We start from the raw sequence: 19,958 nt of genomic DNA, 5'->3' as shown, positions 1-19,958 counted from the left end.
CTTCCATTCGCCAATGGCCAAAGCAACCGTCACATGTTTAATGACTTAAAGAACCAGGAATTTTGTATATTTTATAATTTATAATTCTAAAAGAAAATTATTTATTGTGTAGAGCAGGTTTTTTTAAAAAAATGTATACAAAGTTACAAACAAGAAATGCAGAACGAGGGGAGGAATTTTTTTTCAGGATTGGGTCAAAATGATTCTAAAAGGGCATGAAGATTGCTAACAGATTGGTAATAAATATGAGAATGGGACGCACCCACCATGTAAAGAATTGACGTGATACAGAAAATACAAATAATCGACATTATTAAATGGAGACAGGAATGCAAATGAAGACAGCGACGGGACAGATCACGCCGATCATGGAATCCACGAATTCTTGTTTGGACATAATCGTCCGAATCCTGTATTAGGAATAACGATAAAAAAGCGAGGTTAGAAAGGGAAAGCAGCAAAAAGAGTGAGTCAGAAGACATGCCGATTCTTTTCTTTGGTCAAAAATACTCGGATCTTCCCTTGCTTTTCTGAATGGACTTAAAAAGTGAATAATAATAATAGTTTATAAAAATTTTAAAGATGAACAATAGTAAACAGTTGCTATTTTTTTTTTTAAGGCCAGCTATTAAAAAAAAAAAAAAACAGGTGAAGTAACTTTACTGGAACAAGTGTATTGTCTACGAATTGCCATCATTGGTGGTTCCTCCAGCTGTGCACCAACTCACATCATGTTGACCATGCGCATGACTTCGCCTCGTTTACTGTCTCCGTAAAGTTTCTATTTGGAAAATTCACATTAGTACATTCATTCATCTTTTCTTTAAAAAAAAAAAACCATCAGACATTGAATTTAAACATTTAATTCAAGTTTATAAACTAAATTTTTCTAATGAATTTTATTTTTTACGATGAAAAAATGTTAGATCTTTTACTTTCAAGTATTTTAAAGTATGAATTTTTTTTAAAAATGTTTTCAATATGATGTCTTCAATTTTAAATTTTCTCCTTCACTAAGTTTCTGCCTTTGCGGATATCTCAAAATGCGTCCTGTCAAGACAAACCATTACTTGTTGCTCGCTCCATTTAATTAAGTAAAGCAATAATCTGAACAAGTGCAAACGTTAACATAGTTCCCGACTACTTCGCGTGGAGATTTGAGGACTCCGCTTACTTGAATCACTTTATTTCAACGACATTCTAATATGATGCACATTTTGTAGTTGAATAAACAATGGCCATTCAAGTATAAAAGTTATAGTAAATTACCTTTTCTCTCTCTGAAAATATTTAAATTACAAATTTGAAACCACCTTTTATTTTATTTTTTTTAAAAATGCATCTCCCTTGTTAAATTGAAATTCAAAAGCAGGACCAATCAATCCACCGAGAACTGTGGTTTTTTTTTTTACCTAGAACGTTGCTCCAAATAAAATAAAGGGGCGCTAGAGCCTGGAAATACGTTGAAGAGGACCGCTTGATTTGACGTGGCAGTCTTAAATTGGACCTGATGAAACTTGAAAAGGCCCAAAGCCCAATCTACATTTGCACCTGAGTCCTCCACAACATCTACTTAAAAAAAAAAAAAAGAAAGAAAGAAAGATTTTAACTTATCCCATTACAAGTAATTGCCCGTATGTCTATTTGGGCTCAAGTATTTTTGAATGGTCATGTGAAGGGAGTGGCCCAACTACATTTGGAAACGGCCCTTTTTTAACAAAAAGAAAAAAACAATATGGCAGCATTGTAATTTTTGGACATTTTCATTCTTCACACTTCATACAACTCAAACGAATCATCGTTAAGAATACTCCACGAACTAGTTTAAGGGATATTTTGTCAATTGTTTCATCGAATGGATAACATTGTCCTTCTAAATCATGCCTCGTGTTTTGATAGAGGGTGGGGATGTTTATAAACAGCAAACATGACCCAAATACTATAGATAAAAAATAAAAATCTATTATAATTAATGTCTTATTTATTTCTGACAATTGTATATTTGGAAAGCGCTACGTATCTAGTGAGATAACTTCCTTTTAAACAGTTGTTTATGAAACCTTTCAAGCAGTTTTTAATTCCTGCTTCTCTCAATAAACAATAAGAATATAGTTTTAGAAAGTGTAGCTTGAAGATATCTCTTACAAATGCTATAACAGATAGTGTCAATTATATATGATTTTCAATTCATATTTGTTTTTTTATTGTTATGATTTATGACAAAAATGTAAAAGTCTCGTATCTAAAAATTATAAGATATACCGTGTATATATAAGTTTAAGAAATATCTAACTAAATAATTTAAATTATTTTAATAAAGTATATTATTTTTAAGTATTATTTAATAAAAAAAATTTAATATATGCTTATACATTGAGTTAAGATGCAGTTATCATCCGTGGTTCGTGAAACGCATGGATTGATTATAGTTATGGATATTTGGCAAAAATAAAAAGACTATAGCAATGAATATAAACATGTATTCGGGTCAATTTGCCTTGTAAACACTGGCCGGCGAGAGTAAAGAAGAATCAAGCTAGGGGGGAAGAACGAGCAAATCAAAAAAGGACAAGTTGTGGGGCCGGCTAGTCTTTAAGGATCACGTTGAGTTGAGTTGACTAAATGCCACAGGTTACTCCTCTCTCTCCGAGAAAAATTTAATTGTTTTAAAACCCTAATTCTCTTGATGCCTAAATTATAATTTAATTGAGATTCGTATTAATCAATTTTATGAACCACTGAACAATTTTCACAAGCAAGGTTGATCCAATTAATCTAAGCTACAACTCACATCCTACACACCATTTCTCAATGCAAGTTAATTCTTGAAACGTTAATTAACTCATCACACTTCTTTTATTTTATGGCCTGGGATCGTAAAAAACTTATGAGTTCTATTACTACCCATGTTAATTAATCCGAATTTTTATTGTATGGAATTGTTATAATTAATACAACCTTAGACATACATTAAGAAAGGTTTGACATTTTAATTTAACACAATTGCATAATTTAAAATTTGAGCTTAAGATCCAAATATAAGATCGTTCAACTCCATCTAATAGTTGAACAAAGTGCAAATCATTTTATTCATTTCTAATCAAGTCAAGGACGAACGAAGAAGTTGGAACGGGAACAGAACGCGCCACATGTTCCCGTGGGGACCCGACAAGCTTTATTCATTATTCTAATAAAATAATACGAACTGTTATTGTTTTTTAGTTAGCTGTCAAAAGGGACTGAGAAACGAGAGAAAGAAAAGGAAATGAAAAAAACAAATGAAAAAAGCAGCTGAAAAAGGGTAATCAGCAGAATCAGCGTCTACTTGGACACCAATGAACCATCGTCGGCGACCAAAGCAATTGCACATGACACCCACACACTAAAGCACGCCCTCTTCTTTCTCTCTCAAATTCTAAGAATCTTCCTGTCCTCTTTGCCTTTTTCTTTTTCCAACCCTAGAAGTCTCATCACCCTTGACAATTACTTCCATTCGCATAAAATCGAATCAATGCAATATCCCTTGTCTTGATGAATATTTATGGACTTATTAATGTTATAATAATTACGGTATACTACTCCGAGTCCTCCTTCCATCAATCAAACGTCCAAAAAAGGGGGAAGGGGAGTTACCGTTCCTGACTTAACCCTCAAGTAATGGATTCTGTGTCTTTCTTTTGATATTTATTATGACTCTGCGTAGCGAACTGGTTGAACCACTCCCCTGTTTTCCACTTACGGCAACTAATGTTCTGCCAATGGCTAATCTCAATCTGGAGCTTGATTGCAAGACTATCCATGATTCCTTAGGAAGCTTGTGTCACTTGATTCCTTATCTTTCTCGGCTGACTCAATCTCAAAGACAACAACTCAGAAAGACCTACGAGGCAGTGTATGGCGAAGACTTGATAAGTCATCTTCGAAGTCATGAAGCGGAGGTTTTGTCCGTGAACTGCTCTGCTTTGTCCCTGTGGATGCTTAACCCACATGACAGGGATGCTACTTTAGCCAGAGAAGCCCTCCAGCAAGACGACACCAATTTCAAAGCTCTGGTGGAGATCTTCGTGGGTCGGAAATCAAGTCATATTCTTTTGATCAAACAAGCTTACCACAAAAGATTCAGAAGGCACTTGGACCAAGACATTATCAATTTGGACCCTCCTCATCCTTTTCAAAAGGCGAGTTCTTTTATCTTCCTTTCTTTTTTTCTAGTGCGCATTACTCAATCCGTGCCTTGTGGTTTTGGAGCTCGTAAGGTGTTTGTAGAATTAAAGATATAGGTCTGGTTAAAAGCAGATTCTTGTGGCATTGGCTGCATCACACGAAGCTCACCAAGCTGACGCTAGTCAGCATATATCCAAGTGTGACGCCAGGAGGCTCTATGAAACTGGAGAGGGAGGCTCAGGAGCAATAGATGAAGCAGTGGTGCTAGAAATTCTCAGCAAGAGGAGCATTCCTCAGTTGAAGCTGACATTTTTTAGTTATAAGCACATATATGGGCATGACTACACAAAGGTAATTGACAAACATGCCATTAACAATTAATCTCACTCCCCCTTCATCATATTTTTATCACATGTTGGATCTGATTTTTTTTTTTTTTTTGCCTCGCGCTACATCTATCCACTTTGTGTTTCAGTCACTCAGAAGGGGAAACAATCAGGAATTTGAAAAGGCTCTTATTCTGGTTGTGAAATGCATTTGCAATCCAGTAAACTACTATGCAAAGGTAGTCCCAAAATCCCATTTGATTAGCTTGATAGTGAGAAATTGATCATGTTAAAGCTCAGCGAAAAGAAGCTAGAATGGATTTATTTTTGCAGGCACTGTACAACAGCACCAAAGGGGCAACGATTGACGGGAACTTTGGCACGAACACTAATTTGCAGGGCTGAGATAGACATGGACGAGATCAAAAGGGTTTTCAAGCAAAAGTATGGGAAGGAACTTGGTGATGTAATTTATCAAAGCATTCCATCCGGAGACTTCAGAGACTTTCTGGTTGCTCTGGCCACAAGAACCAATCCTTCTACTCAATCAGCCCCGTCTACTTCTACATTCCATACCAGCAAAGCAAGTTGACGAAACAGCGCAGAAAAGATTAGCTTCCACATATGATCTCCTCGTGCTTGCAATAAAATGAACTGAAACTGAACTGGAAACATGTGTAGCTTCACAGCAATGGCGTATGTACCTCTATACCACAATGTGATAGTCCAAAAAGTGACCCTTGTAGTGCTGAAAACAAAGAAATAAAGGAACTGGAAAGGAACTTCTTTTCCTGTATCTTTCTGTCAGCATGTCGAAGCCATATCGGCTAGTGTTTTCATCATGAGGTAAAAAAGCCTGAAGGCTGACAAGAATATTGGTTACAGGTCTGAACTTACAACACGCCACCGGACCACAAAGCAATAAATAGAACATGTAGTCCCGGTGTCACTGTTTCAAACATGATGAAACTAATTTTGTTTTTATTTATTGTTGGCTGCAAAGAAGAAAAAGGCAACGAATGAATGGCCCGAAATGTAGAGAGTTGGTCAGTACGTAATCATGCTAAAATATTCACTTCTTTGTTTGTTCTCACGCTCTGATTGTCTCTTTCCACGTACCGCAAGACTTTTTATATTGGAGAGCACACTCTGATTCAACTAATGCAATAGGGATATGAATATGATGTTATTGCTTCACTGCGTCAGAAGCTATTAGAAGAAAACATGAGATCCAAATGGCAAGCAAGCCCCTAAAGAGCACAGGAAAGTAGGAAGTACATTCAAAGAAACCCATTTAATATTGGGTGACCAATGAGATCAGAAAGAAAACGTAAATCAGAACTAATTGAGTAGGAAGCTAATTATTCCAACAGGATTAAGGGATTTTGGTTACAGATCGATGCTTATTTTTGAGACTTGTACTGACCCTAAGAAGTGGGATATTCAAGGATTGATGAAGCTGTGAAAAATCTAGACATCTTCCTTCAAATTTCATAATGTCGTGACTTGATGATTCCCACTAAGTGGTCACGGACAAGTCTTTGTTCCATGAGTCTTCACGTAGTCTTCACGTGATGTCTGTAAGTGGCAAATAATGTTTCCAATGGAAATAATGGTACATACAAAGATCCACTCATTTTCCGTTCACTCTTTTGCCCCCTCCAATCACACATGATCCAAATTCTCTTTATCTTGGTTTATTAATTATAAAAGCCAAATAATTTTGAGAAAATACATCGACAGGCGAACACAGGTTAGTTAACCCTCTGATTTTTCCTCTGTCCGAAGCACAGTAGTTCTCTGTATTTTCTTTTCATACGTATGAATAGAAGCATGAAATAAGAAATAAACATATAAAGAAATAACTATGTATGTATGTATATCAACCAACAGTCAAATAATAAGAACAACCAAGAGGAACTATGCTTGAAAAAAGAAAAGAACAAACACACACACTGAATAATAAGAAAGAGAAGCGCACAGTGGCGCTCGTATTATTCTGTTGAAAAATGAAGGGATGAAGAAGGTGGGATTCATTAAAGTGTGAAGGATAGCGTCCGACGAAGCTGGTGGCAGTGGCAAGCATGGCCGCGACGAAAAGCAGAGAGGCAGAGGAAGAAGGCATGGCGTTGAGGGCAAGCTTCATGCCAAGATCACGACAGTGATTCGGAAAACCACAAACATACCACTTGTTGCCAGGCGTGGCAAGTGGAATCACGTGATGTCCTGAGCTGAGTCCTTGGTTTGCATCTGGGATTGCGCAGTCCTGGAACTCTGTCCCGTTCACTTTGAACACATTGTGCTTCGTGTTGTTATAATTGAACACTGCCACAACAGAGTCCCATTTCAATCCCACAAGTTAGTTTCAACTCTGTTTCATTCACACAGCCACAGTAGCAAGAAAAGTAAAAATATCCATACCGAGCTTGCGGCCAACGACAAAAATTTTATCCTTGGCCCACTCGGAGTAGTTGAAGTTGGCGTTACAGCCCTTGTTGTCGCCTACAACGTGTCGGTAGCCATCACGACTGAGAAAAGCAAACCCAGGGAAATGGCCAGCAAGGAAACACCAGCAGCAGAAAAAGAAGCCATTTGAGCAGCAAGTATGAGGATCAAATGTTGGGTCACAGCTACATTATTTGATTTGGGTTGGGGTAATATATATATATATATATATAGTGGATTTCATTCCATAACTGTCCCGCCGAAGGTCGGCTTCTTACGATAATTACTAATATTATAATCTATAACATTGATATACACGTAATAAGAGTGAATTGAAGGGGTCAAGATAAAACAAAGAGAGTGTGGAAAGAATCGAATAATTTCATTAAGTTAGGGTAAATGCCGCTGCATATAGAAGCAACAGAAAGAGAAGAAGAGGAATAAAACAAGGGAATTGAACTAAGGAGACGAGGGAACCGAATAATATTCCTTCAGGGCCTGCCCTTTTCCTCTGCTCTGTCTAATTCCCTCCCTTGCAAGCGCCCATGTACGATGTGTTTCTTTTAAGATTATGATATGAGTTTAGTAATCGTCGGTTAAGGCGAAAAAATCATCGAGTGAGTGAGAATATGATACGTCTCGATTGGAAGAATATGCTGAATGTTGATGCTGCTAAAATGAATTTCAATCTTCTTCTATTTTTAATTCATCATTATATATATCTCAACTTTTAAAATGAAATCTTAACACATCAATTACAATACATCCGCGGATGACATCCAGGCTCTCATTATGATTATGTTTCGGGAACTTGTTGGGGAGTAGCTTTTAGCTTCTTGTTGAGATGGTAAAGATAAAACGTTATTGCTTCAAGTCAATAGTCAACGCTACTTGCCATGTAGAAGATGAAAGATAAGACTAGCGAAGCTGCATTCCAAGGACATATTTTGTTCTATTCTATTTTCCATTTTTAAATATTGTTTTTCAATGCAGTTTTTCAAAATGTTTTTTAAAACAAAATAAAAAAATAGGTTTGGTTGTAATTTAAAAATAATTTTAGAATTAAAAAATTGATCTATAATAATGATCACCAACAGTTAATACTGGTGATTTGTGATAATTATTTGGTTAAGATAATTGTAATTTTTAACAATCAAATGTAATATATTTCGAAACAAAAATAAAATGAAATGAAACAAGTTTAAAATGTTTCTATTTTTCTTAAACAAAAATGACAACAATTCTAGAAATAATTAAGTTCAAAAACACTCCTTTGAACAAGTTTTTTTTTAAAAAATAAAAAATATTTTTAAAAATAAAGACCAAACAAGCTCTTGTTCTTTCCAAAATAGACCTCTGTATCAACCAACTTCTTCTATAAATATTTTACTATAGTATATGTTTAAAAGTATCTAAAACCTTAAACTTAATTTTGATATAATGTTATTTTTTAATTTTTAAAAATAGTATAATAGTACTCCCATTGTTAATAAAAATTGACTTTAATAATTACTTGACTGCAACATTATATAAAATGATATCAACATTTACAGAAAATAATAAAAATACAAAAAAGAAATTAAAAATTTCTGACAATAACCCAAGAAATTATGAAAAAAATGATCTAGAAACTTTTAAGTTATTTTTTTGCAATTATTTTATCAATTAACGATTAAAATTAATATTTGTTACTGGCAGAAGTAACATTGCATCATGTTAAAATGTTAAAAGAAACATTGTACTAAAATATAGTTTAAGATGCCTCAGATTTTTGAACTTATAATTTAGGATGAATTTACTCTTTTAAACGTTAATTAGAATCTAATTTTGTTCCAATTTCGTGGAATTTTTTGCACCTCGAAAGAGGAATAACAAACTCAAACTTGGAAATAGTAAAACTATTTAAAAAAAAATTCCCATAGAAATTAAAGCTTGTAGACACTGAAATCCGTGAGAACAATTAAAATAGGCCTACCGGGCCGAGCATCAACGAATCGGGCTATTCGCACTAGGCACCTCCAGTGCAGCCTGCAAAATCCAAAGCCTGCTTCTCTTTATGATATTGAACAACAATTGAGTATTAAGCGTGCCTTTTCCATGAGTTTGCCCTGCGTATTTGAATTTCCATGAAATTTAGTAATTTACCTTTAAAAGAAAGGGAGGAGATATTTCATATTTTATAAACAAGTAATAAAATGATAAAAAATACTAAAACAATAAAACTTCATAGAAATTCACATATCTCCAAACTATTTAAATCCCTGTCTAGCACTGTATTTCTACTAAATACCTATTCTTTGTTAATAAAAATTAGTTCAATTAATAAGAATTTATTTCATAATTTATAGGATTATGAATTTAAATTTCACCATTGATGTAAAAATCTCATTGATGAATAATATAAGTACATATCTAAATATTCTTTTAAGTCTAGAGACATGGCTTAATCCTAATAAGCCCCTTTAGAATTCAACCCTTAATTTTTTTTTTTAATAACAGCTATACTTATCTTTTATTTTTTAACAGAATAGCCATTGATTCTGTTCATGTGGAAGACTATTTATTTTAAATAAACTACTTAATTTCTTGAAAAAAGTTGAAAAACTAAATATGGTCCTGTATGTGTGTATGCATGAAATTTAATTTGATAAACTCTCTCTTCAATACTTCAAAAATAATATACACTCTTTACAATGCATGAATAATGTTTTATATTTTTTATGTATTTGTGCAGAGAATCAATGTATCTGGTTTTATACCATAAAACTAGAGTCGAAAATTCGGGCGGGCCGGGCCTATTCGGGCCAAGCTCCAATAGGCCTGACCCGAATAAGCCTAAACCTGAATATACTGCTATTCTTATAAGCTCGAATTAACAAGCCCGGCCTAAATTATTTCGGGTTTCAGGCTAGCTCGAATACCCGTTTGATATAATTTTTTCTTTGGGGCAATGTTGATGATTTTTTCCTCACTTAATTGCATCAAAATAATAATTCAATATGCATTCATTGATACTATTTTTTTTAACCATCTAAACTAACAAAGCAAGAGCAAGATCATCATACAAGTTTAACATCCAAAATAAATAATCCAACAAAATAACAACACATTCAACATGACATTATAGTTAAAACATAACAATAATCAACAATACAAATAAAAGTCAAGCTAAATCCAAATCTTGTGGCTCTTCCTGTTCCTCATCATAATCCAAAACTACATTTGCACTCTTAATGGCAGACAAATCCATATTTAGATTTGGTCCAAGTGATTCCTCCTCTTCCTCTCCCTCCTCCTCCCCCTCCCCCTCTTCCTCTTCCACTACCTCTTCTCCCTCAATCCTTTCTTTCTCTTCACTATCTGCAACAAGACAACAATGAAAATTTTTTTCAATTATAATTGAATGAAATCGAATTTTACTTAATAATTATATAACAAAATAATCATATATTTTAAATTTATATTACCATCATATTGAAAACCACTTAACCAATTACGAGTGCAAATAAGAGCTTGAAAATTAGAAGGAAGAAGACTGCTCTGATATTTGGTGAGAACACGTGAGCCAATGCTAAAAGCCGATTCACTTGCCATTGTAGTGATAGGAACGCTAAGGATATTGGCTGCCATCTTTGAAAGGATAGAAAATCTACCCTCATTAGTGTTCCATCAATTGAGAACATCTAAATCTTGATATGCCTGGGGTTGAAGTATTGCCTCATCCAAATAAAATTCAAGCTCAGACTTTCCAATAGATATAACATCCATGCTTGTATAATTAATCCAATCCTACAACATGTAAAAATTTAATAAAATACCAACTAATAAATTAAAATAAAACAATATATTTAATAATAACATGAAATTAAACTTACACCTAAAACTCCTAGAATATTGCTACTCATGGTTGAAGCTGAAACACTAGAAGTCGTAGAGGATTGAGCTTGATTTGCTTGTATTAGAATTGTTGAACTTGATCTAAGATATGAGGAAAGAGCATCCATCTCTTTGTATTGATTAAAAATATATCTCAACTTGCTTTGAATGCTCCCAATCTTGGCAGGGCAATTTATAGGATCAATCCTTGCATACATGTACTGTATCATTTAAATCTTCATTCGTAGATCAAGCACAGCTGCAATTGCAAGGATAGTACTATAATCATTCTAATACTTGTCAAATTTTTTTCAATCTTTGGGCCATTTCTTGCATCACGGGATCACCATTTACCATATTATCACCTAACAAGATCTGAATCTTTGATACTCGAGCGAAATACAAGTTCGAAGTGGGATAAGATGTCCCAGACATCAACCTTGTCATCACATTAAATGGCCTCAAGAAATTACACATCTCTTCTCCTCTCCTCCACTCTTCATATGTTGGGCAATGAGTAAAATTATTATCAACACATGCAAAGCTAGTAAAAGCTCGATGATATTGTAATCCACTCTCAAGCATTGCAAAAGTAGAATTCCATCTACTAGGCACATCCATCCTTAAGCCAATTGAACTATCAATGCGACCAACCTGTTCAACACATTTTTTAAAAGCAATTACCCTTACCTCTGATTGTTTGACATACTTAATGCTATCTCTAATCTTGTTTAGAGTAGCACTTGTCACTTTTAAGCCCTCTTGAATTATTAAATTTAAGATATGGGCATAACACCTTTGATGAAAAAATTCTCCATTACAAATCAACCTATTATCTTGCAAAGCTAACCTTTGTTTCAAAATTTCTTGCATATTATCATTTACAGAGGCATTATCTAAAGTGATAGAAAATACTTTCTTAGTAATCCCCCAATCAATCAAACAATCATAAACTTTTTTAGCTAATTCTTTTTCGGAATGTGGAGGCTCCATCTTACAAAAAGAAAGTATTTTACTATTCAATCTCTAATTTTCATTAACAAAATGAGCAGTCAAGCATAAATAACCTTCAGAGGTTATAGCAGTCCAACAATCAGATGTTAAACAAATTCTACCAACACTTTTCAACAATCTTTGCTTCAATACCTCTTTATGTCCTTAATAGACTTTTGTAACATCAGACACAACTGTTTTTCGAGTAATGCACTTTATACTAGGATTCAACGTAAAAGAATAATACTTGAACCATTTATATTCAACCATGAAATAAGGCAAATCATGTTCAATTATCATCATAGATAAAACCTCTCGCACATGCTTATCATTAAGCTTCCTAGACCTCAATTTTCCTTCTTTGTCTATCATCATCACTCTAATATCATGATACTTAGTAAGTTGGGGACAATTTTTAACATGTCATACTAAATGAGATGTGCCATAAGCCCCAGATCCTGCTAGGTCTTTATTACAACCATTACAGATGGCTTTTACTTTCCCATCAACTATAATTCTAGAAAATGACTTTCAAACATCAGATGTACAGGTTTTTGATTTTTTTAGCAACAGGTGGCTTCACTTCTTTCTCAGAACTTGTTCTTTTACTAGAATTACCAGAACCAACAGACTTCTTATTTGCAGAGGCACTTACTTGCTGAGGTAGCTAATTTAATTGCAGAGGCAAGTAATTTTTTCTCATTAATTTTTTGAGAGGGAAAAATATCAACTACTTTACCCTTGCCACGCACATTATCATCTACCTTACTACTAGAACTACCACACACATTTTCATTATTTTTCTTCCTTTGGCTAAAAGACATGTTTCACTGCATAAAATTGAAAATTAAACATTAATTTAACATACTATGCATTTATGCCTTCATTAAAAGTTAACACAACCAGAGGCAATCTCAAATAGCTTAAAATATTCAATTTCACATAACAACACAACCATTAAAATTCATGCAAAGCCACAAAGGTAGTCTCAGATAGCTTAAAAATAAACTTAACCAAACACAACCAGAGGCAAACTCAAAGGAAAAGCTAGCTAAAAAACAACCTTAAGCAAGAACAGCAAGAACAGGAACTTTAAACAACTCAGAGGCAGACTCAGATCAAAACAGAGCATAATAGTACGCATGAGAGAAAAAGAAAGAAGAAGAGGAAGAAAACCTTGCTAGTGGGTTTTGCTGTTTTGGTTTGGACAATTTGACGGAGCTTGTTATGCTAGGGGGTTTTGGTCTGGACGAAGCTCGTTTTGCCAGTGGGTTTTAATCTTTCTAGTCCGGAGTCTGGATGAAGCTTGAGTGTGAGACAATGAGAGATTACGAGCGATTGTGTAGTCTAAGAGAGATTGAGAGTGAGACTACGCGAGTAGGCCGACGAAGTCCAATGAGGAATAGGAATGCCAATGATTGCCTTCTGCCGATGGGTCTGTTAGCAAGTAGTGATTCAGGTAGTTTAGTAACGTGAGGAGAACTGGAGAAGTAAGATAATGATTCAGTGAAGATGCTTACTGGATCTGAAGATTCAGAACGTGCTCCGACTTTGATCAATCGATGGCTCGATGGTTTGAAACTTCAATATGAAGAGTGAAGATTCTTTAGGGTTTTCTTATCTCTCGAGTCTCGCCATCTCGCCTCTCACTCTCAAATTTTTGGTAATCTGATTCAATCTCAACCAGTCAGCGGACTCCAAACCTCAACCCTCACCTCGCTCGCTCACTTATTTCCTAATTCTTGGTGCCAGCGTGTCTTCCTGTGTAGCAGGCAGCTGGCTCCATTTAAAAAAAAAATAATGACAAAACGGGTATTCGGGCTTATTCGAGTAGCCCGAATAGGCTCGAAGTATCAGTTTTTTTTTAAAATATTAAGCTCGGCCCTAATTTTTTTTCGGCTTATTCGGGCTAGCCAGTGCTTTACATAAAACTCTATCTTCTTTAGATTTTGAGGACTACGAGATGTAAAATATATTGGTAAGGTCGAAAGAAAATATGAATGATTTTAAAGAACCATTAATTATTATACCTGTAACTTAATGAGTTTTGTAGGTCAAGTCACATGAGTTCTAACGACATAAAAAATGATGAATATATCCTCATCTCCTATTTGCACTAACAACTTAGCATCATTTTCTATTGAAATAGTTATAATCATCTTTAAATGATCAGCAGGAAATGGTCTGGAGTGTATAGTAACATTAGTCATCATACACAGATCCGAGTACCACAACTTGAGAAATGCCAAATCTGACTTCTCTAACTTAACTAGAGACTTGATATAATGAGGCCAAACGCAATGAGACTAAGAGGAACGAGAGGTGGCAGTAGTGTAAGCTTATCAGCGAGGCGGCGAGCAGCTTAAGCAACAGTGACGGAAGGGGTCTGGTGCAGCGGTGAGCAATGAAGCTTATTGGCGAGCAGTGAATCTTATCTTTGATCTGCAATTTGGCGATGGGTAGGCATGAGATTCAATGTTCAGATTGGTGAATAGCGCAAAGCAACAAACGACGTGAGGTGGTGAATGACAATCGACAAATCGGGACTGTGAGAGCAGGTTGTGTGTTACTTGAGACTATGAGAGCAAAAATTGAAAGTGAAAAGTCAATAGGTTAACCTCCTTATATTTGGTATACTGCAATGCAAAGAAGTTAAAATTTTTTTTAAGCTTTCAGAGAGCTCAAATGTTAAGCACTCCGAAAGCTCAAGATTTAGGAGCACTCGGATGTTGAGCGCTCTAAAATTATTCACATTAACCATTTTAGAGTGCTTAGTTTTGAAATAGTTGAATTTTAGGAGCACTCACACAGTGAGCGGTGAGCGCTCCTAAAGTTCATTTTTTTTTAATTTTTTAAATAGTATTATTATTTTGAAGTACTATGAAATATTCATTAGTTTTTTTTATTTTTTAATATAACATTTAGGAGCCCTCGTTGAAAGAGCGCTCCTAAATGTTTACTATTCAGGAGCGCTCTTTCAAAGAGCACTTTCAAGGATAAGATTTTTTTTTTTTTTACATTTTGATATTTAATTTCGAAACACTATTGATAACGAGTACTTCTAAATATTGTCATACAATAGCGCTCTTTTAATTAAGCGTTTTGGTAGGTTTCGCCTCTATTATTAGAAGCGCTTTTTAAAAGAGCACTTCAAAAAACACATTTTAAAAGATATTTTTTTATAGTACAGACTAATTTAAGAATTAACCAAGCTCTTTAGTCATCACCTAACAAAGATTTCTTGTATTACTTTCAATTCTGCGAATTCATTGACTAAACACGGTGCGTTGTTAACGCTTAATCAGAAAAATTTATTGATTAGCTGATCACAGATTCAACCCCAAGTAGCAAATAGATTGGTGCTAGAGGGAAAAATTTATACGTACTTACACAGATGCTAACATTTTAACCGTCAAACAATTTGATATGATAAGAAGCATTTTCGTCGGAGAGACGCTTCTTGAAACAACAAATCACAAAGGAATTCCGCACACCATTTCCGATACAGAATTCAAAGTAACGATCGCTGAGATTCGTATCAGAGCAGATTATCAATTGAATACTAGCATTTTTATTGAATAACACAGTGAATAAAAAGAGATTACATTCGTCAATAACTTCGGAAAAGAACATAGAAACACATATAACGATGAATAGCCATTTTGTCAACCCACAGACATGCGTGGAATTAATGTACTGTGGGGATTAGTGTTGGAACAGTGCAATTAACTTCCTGGGCAGCCATCGATATTTGGCACTTAAAGGTGAAGAAGAAGCAGATGATAAAGACGACGACTGTGGAGACGGAGAAGGAGACGGAGGAACTGTTATGGGCAACACAGATGATACCGGTGACGGAGATGGAGCTTGTGTTTGAGAAGGCAACACATTTATGAAGAGCTTTTGGCCATTCTCGCAGTGAGCTGCAACCCCACACAAGTACCATTTCCTGCCTGGACTTTCCAACACAATCACATCGTCTCCTGAAGTTAATCCCTGAGATGCTGGAGGGACCGTGCAGTTCCTGAAGTCTGTTCCGTTCACTTTGAACACATTGTGCTTTCCAGCGGGGTACTTGAATACTGCAATATAATATTGCTCACATCGAGAGATCGGTGATTAAGTAAATAGAACAAAGAAGATTATCAAGTACTGGTAACGAGGAGCTTACTGAGTTTGTCTCCTACGTGGAAGACCTTGTCTGAAGCCCAGGCCTGGTAATCGAAGTGGATTGTCCAGCCATGGTCATCTCCGACGGTGAATTCTTTAGCCAAGGAGGTGGCTGAGAAGAAGGTAGTAGCGAGAACAACAAGGATGAGAGCACGAGGGAGAGGCATGCTTCTGTAACTATGGCTACTTGATTGATCAATTAATTAGCTCTATGATCGGTTGTTCTTTGGGAGTTATGAGAGTTTATTGAGAGTGTGATCAAATTTATAGCTTTCAAGAGGCTGAGTGCGAGTGTTGCTTTCGAGAGTGATCTTGATGGTGACGCGGACGACCAAGGACGGCTTTGCCGAATAAGAATGCTTCCGACCGTCGAATCTTAAGTAGGCTTAATGCAAACGTTTCTTATATAAACACGGTTTGGGGTACCAGGTTTGATTGGCTTAGGGAAAACGGTTTAATATTATTTTGAACTTGGCATCTCAAGTCTCTAACTTAGATCAATCCAGTGGGTAATTTGAGGGTATTTCTTTAAAGCATGTCTCCCGTCAAGAATTCATCACAACTACGTACAATCAAAATTTAAATATCACATTTCTAGTTAAGCTTGATCAACTTCTTGCTAGTTGATCCATCTAAAAATTTTATATCAACAAGGATTGGGCACATAGTTTTTCTTAAAAAAAAAAAAAGAAAGAAAAAATAAAATTGCTGTCATTGCTCATTACAAGGCTTCGATTCAATCAAAAAGGATTGAGAAACTTCATTCAAAATTTATCCAAATACTCAATCAATAGATTTTTTTTTTTTGGGTAGAAAAAAGTTTATTAAAATTGAGTTTCAGAAGCTCAACGGGATTGAAGCATGCTCTCTCAATAAGCACTTAATAAGGTACTTATAAATTACTAACAAACTCTTCGTATTACCGGTGAACTTTAAACTTAAGATTTTATGGATTATTGATCAAATTCTGACCCACTAGGGTAATTTTTGTTGGTGGTGTGCATTAATTACAAGTTTACAACTGATATTAACTGAGCATGATTTCCACTACGCTATCGGGCCTGGGCTTTAGGCCCACAATACACTCAGTGCACTTAACCTGATATGCTAACAGTCATTATTTTAGTTTATATTCAATTACAGTAATGTGCGCGCGCTCTTATCTGTAAAGTTACATTTACTTATTCGGTTAAGATGTCCGCAATGGGATGTTGCAGGCCTATGTGAAAAACTCGATTACAAGTAGTACATGTTATTGCTTAAAGCTGGCGATCATATTATTACCTGTACTTTCCATTGCCATAAAAGAAAAACCTCTCTTTGATTTATACCATCGAATTTTAATTTGATATAGATCCAAATCATCTTTCAGTAAATTTGTATAAGATTCAAAAATAATTTTATTTAAGCTTGATATGTATAGGTCCTTCAAAAAACATTAAGCTAATAGTACTTGTTTTTGTTGGAAAATTATGTTTTTAGTTTAACGGATGTTTTTTAACACATCCATCAAATGAACTAATTATAGCCCTGTTTTTAGTTTGACAGACTACAATTTTCTTTACTGGGAGAAGGCCGCCTAAACTAATCCTTTTTTTCCCCTTACGCTCTTAAAATGCAACAAAAGTAAATGAACTCAGATTTTATCACAATAACAGAGGAAGAGGCATCAACTTTCTTAATACATCCGTGGGGAAAAATCCATCAAAATACAGTAAGAATTAATGGTATATGTCGCAACTCGTATTACCATGAAACCAAATCAACTCTTGAAATTACAAAACAGAAGGTATTATTAGAGTATTATTAATGCACTAGCAGCTGGCCAGAGAAGGACCTTCCTCCAAGAAACATGCTAAAACAGCCCCAAGTAATTAATCAGGGTTGAAACATTGCAATTAGCTTCCTAGGAACCCATCTATATTTGGAAAGTACAGGCGAAGAAGAAGGAGAAGACCATGGAGCTGGAGATGGAGATCGAGGCACAGTCACAGGCAACACAGATGACAAAGGTGAAGGAGATGGAGCCTGTGTTTCAGAAGGCAAAACATTCACGAAAAGCTTTTGCCCATTTTGACAGTGATCACCAACCCCACATAAGTACCACTTTCTTCCTGGAGTTTCCAGCACAATCACATCCTCTCCTGAAGTTAATCCCTGAGATGCTGCAGGAACAGTGCAGTTCCTGAAGTCTGTTCCGTTCACTTTGAACACATTGTGCTCTCCAGTAGAATACTCGAATACTGCAATATTTGCGCAGAGGTAAAAATAAAAACTCAGTTTCTATTCCATCTTCGCGTGTAGAAGCAAACGTACTTGGCAAAAACAGAGATTGTGAATTGACGAACTTACTGAGTTTGTCCCCGACGTGGAAGACCTTGTTTGCAGCCCAGGTTTGGTAATCGAACCCCACTGTCCAACCCTTTCCGTCTCCAACTATGAAGTCTGTTGCCATGGAAATGGTTGGAAAGATGGTAGCAGTAAGGAGAGCTACGATGAGGGCACGAGAAAGAGCCATGCTTGATGATATTTTTCTATGTAATTCGATTGCGTTATCAGTGTTTGAGTTTGCAGTGTTGAGAATTTGATCAGATTTATAGGAATTCTAGGGGAAAGAAAGTGTTGCTGTGGAGGCACATGTGATTGTGACACAGACGACTAAGGACGGCTCGGCCGGATCAGAATTATTCAAGATCTAGTGAATCTTTAGCCTTGTGCCAATGAAGATTAAAGACGGCAATGGAGTTTGATTTGAGGTAAAATAAATGGTAAAAAATGTTAAAGAACTTAAGATTGCATTTTCCTTCTGTGATTTAAAAAAATGGGATTCTTCTCTCCCTTAGTTGATAGTTGGTACGTTGGTGCATTCCGATAGAGCAGAATACTAAAATCTTGAATAATCAAGAGGAACTCTTTATTTGCTGAGGTCTAAAATAGTTCGTTTGTTTCCTTTGTGGTGCTGGAGAGGGTATTCAATGGGACTGAATAATTGTATCGCAGGAATGTCCTATCGGAGAAAAAGGGATTTGCTTATTTATTTGCTCAAGAATAGAGCGGATAATATGGATCGTCTTATATAGATATCGAATTGATTTAAATAATTTGTCATAAATGTCGGGTTGATTTAAAAAAAAAGAATGACTCATATAAAAATAAATATTTTTTGTCTGAACTAGATAATCTGTAAATTAAATGTGTACCTTAATGAGTTAGGGTTAACCTATTTTAACCTATATTATTTTTAAAAAACAAAAAACAAAAAATAGTTTTAACACCAAAGCCCCAGAAGACAAACAGAATAGAAATGATCATTATAGAATCGATCAATCTCATACTTTTATAATGTAGATGTTGTTTTTAGTTGCTTAGAATATCATGTTAGAATTTCTGGTTTAGGTGTAATTTTAAAAAAATCATGCAAAAAATAAATAAATGGATTGATGAGTTGGCTCATCTAACCTACCAATTTACAAGAGTTGGGTTGAATTTAAAATTTTTCTTATACATAAAAATAAATCAAACACAATCTAACCCATATTCTTTGCAACCTATATGAACTGTATGTTCATACTTACTTGAGGGACTCTTTTTCCTAAATCAACCCGAGATTGTTTTGCCTGGTAGGTTTTGAGTCGAAGTTCCTTTGGGGATTTAGATTTCCTTTGAATTTAGTTATCCATGGGAAAACAGATTTCCCTTCACTTGTCTACAGGAAATCCTACATAAATATTTTAGCGTCGGTAGGTTTTTTTTTCATAACATTAAATTTATAACAAGTAATATTTTTTTTATAATTCAAACAAGACATATAATTTATATGGAAAACATGTATAGCTCACTCGATTATGCCGCTGTGCATAATAATGGTTTAATAGATTATCCCCCAGGACATATAGCATAATAATAGTGAAACGGCTTGCAAAGAGAACGGTAAACCTAGACCATACACATTTTACTGGCGAAGTAGTTTAAAAATAGGATTTG

General features: G+C 35.1%; 4 protein-coding genes across 4 annotated transcripts; 1 reads left to right on the top strand and 3 right to left on the bottom strand.

Annotated features, from left to right (window-relative positions):
- The first annotated feature begins 3,461 nt into the window (after window positions 1–3,461).
- LOC129287906 (uncharacterized) lies at window positions 3,462–5,297 on the top strand. The gene is given in 5 exon segments (XM_054924190.1): window positions 3,462–4,178; window positions 4,297–4,515; window positions 4,640–4,729; window positions 4,824–4,858; window positions 4,860–5,297. Coding segments are annotated over 5 exon segments (1,056 nt in total). The 5' UTR covers window positions 3,462–3,689; the 3' UTR covers window positions 5,083–5,297.
- A 1,047-nt stretch (window positions 5,298–6,344) lies between these two features.
- Window positions 6,345–7,714, bottom strand: LOC129302390 (blue copper protein 1a-like). The gene is made up of 3 exons (XM_054941241.1): window positions 7,695–7,714; window positions 6,912–7,120; window positions 6,345–6,815 (listed from the first exon to the last, which is right to left on the bottom strand). The coding sequence occupies exons 1-3, from the start codon at window positions 7,712–7,714 to the stop codon at window positions 6,373–6,375; spliced, it is 672 nt and encodes a 223-aa protein (XP_054797216.1). The 3' UTR covers window positions 6,345–6,372.
- A 7,684-nt stretch (window positions 7,715–15,398) lies between these two features.
- On the bottom strand, window positions 15,399–16,186 carry LOC129304699 (blue copper protein 1a-like). Its single transcript, XM_054944456.1, has 2 exons — window positions 15,976–16,186; window positions 15,399–15,886 (listed from the first exon to the last, which is right to left on the bottom strand). Exons 1-2 carry the CDS (start codon window positions 16,139–16,141, stop codon window positions 15,510–15,512), a joined length of 543 nt encoding a protein of 180 aa, XP_054800431.1. The 5' UTR covers window positions 16,142–16,186; the 3' UTR covers window positions 15,399–15,509.
- A 1,510-nt stretch (window positions 16,187–17,696) lies between these two features.
- LOC129317776 (blue copper protein 1a-like) lies at window positions 17,697–18,724 on the bottom strand. Its single transcript, XM_054962154.1, has 2 exons — window positions 18,327–18,724; window positions 17,697–18,217 (listed from the first exon to the last, which is right to left on the bottom strand). The coding sequence occupies exons 1-2, from the start codon at window positions 18,490–18,492 to the stop codon at window positions 17,853–17,855; spliced, it is 531 nt and encodes a 176-aa protein (XP_054818129.1). The 5' UTR covers window positions 18,493–18,724; the 3' UTR covers window positions 17,697–17,852.
- Between the last annotated feature and the right edge of the window lie 1,234 nt (window positions 18,725–19,958).

The sequence above is a fragment of the Prosopis cineraria genome, unplaced genomic scaffold, assembly GCF_029017545.1.
Source record: "Prosopis cineraria cultivar Desert tree isolate PC_DT_omini unplaced genomic scaffold, ASM2901754v1 PC1, whole genome shotgun sequence".
In the NCBI taxonomy this organism is placed as follows: domain Eukaryota; kingdom Viridiplantae; phylum Streptophyta; class Magnoliopsida; order Fabales; family Fabaceae; genus Prosopis; species Prosopis cineraria.
Note: the sequence above shows the minus strand (reverse complement) of the source record. Positions and strands in the feature narration are given on the sequence as shown.

What these genes read in the sequence shown, in the direction of transcription:
- LOC129302390 (XM_054941241.1), bottom strand. Translation starts at nt 7,714, where the DNA reads ATGTCATCCGCGGATGTATT. An exon ending in ATGTCATCCGCGGATGTATT is followed by an intron (nt 7,121 to 7,694) that starts GTAATTGATGTG and finishes CAAATAATGTAG; the next exon opens with CTGTGACCCAACATTTGATC. An exon ending in TGTCGTTGGCCGCAAGCTCG is followed by an intron (nt 6,816 to 6,911) that starts GTATGGATATTT and finishes CTGTTGTGGCAG; the next exon opens with TGTTCAATTATAACAACACG.
- LOC129304699 (XM_054944456.1), bottom strand. Translation starts at nt 16,141, where the DNA reads ATGCCTCTCCCTCGTGCTCTCATCCTTGTTGTTCTCGCTACTACCTTC. An exon ending in CCACGTAGGAGACAAACTCA is followed by an intron (nt 15,887 to 15,975) that starts GTAAGCTCCTCG and finishes ATTATATTGCAG; the next exon opens with TATTCAAGTACCCCGCTGGA.
- LOC129317776 (XM_054962154.1), bottom strand. Translation starts at nt 18,492, where the DNA reads ATGGCTCTTTCTCGTGCCCTCATCGTAGCTCTCCTTACTGCTACCATC. An exon ending in CCACGTCGGGGACAAACTCA is followed by an intron (nt 18,218 to 18,326) that starts GTAAGTTCGTCA and finishes CAAATATTGCAG; the next exon opens with TATTCGAGTATTCTACTGGA.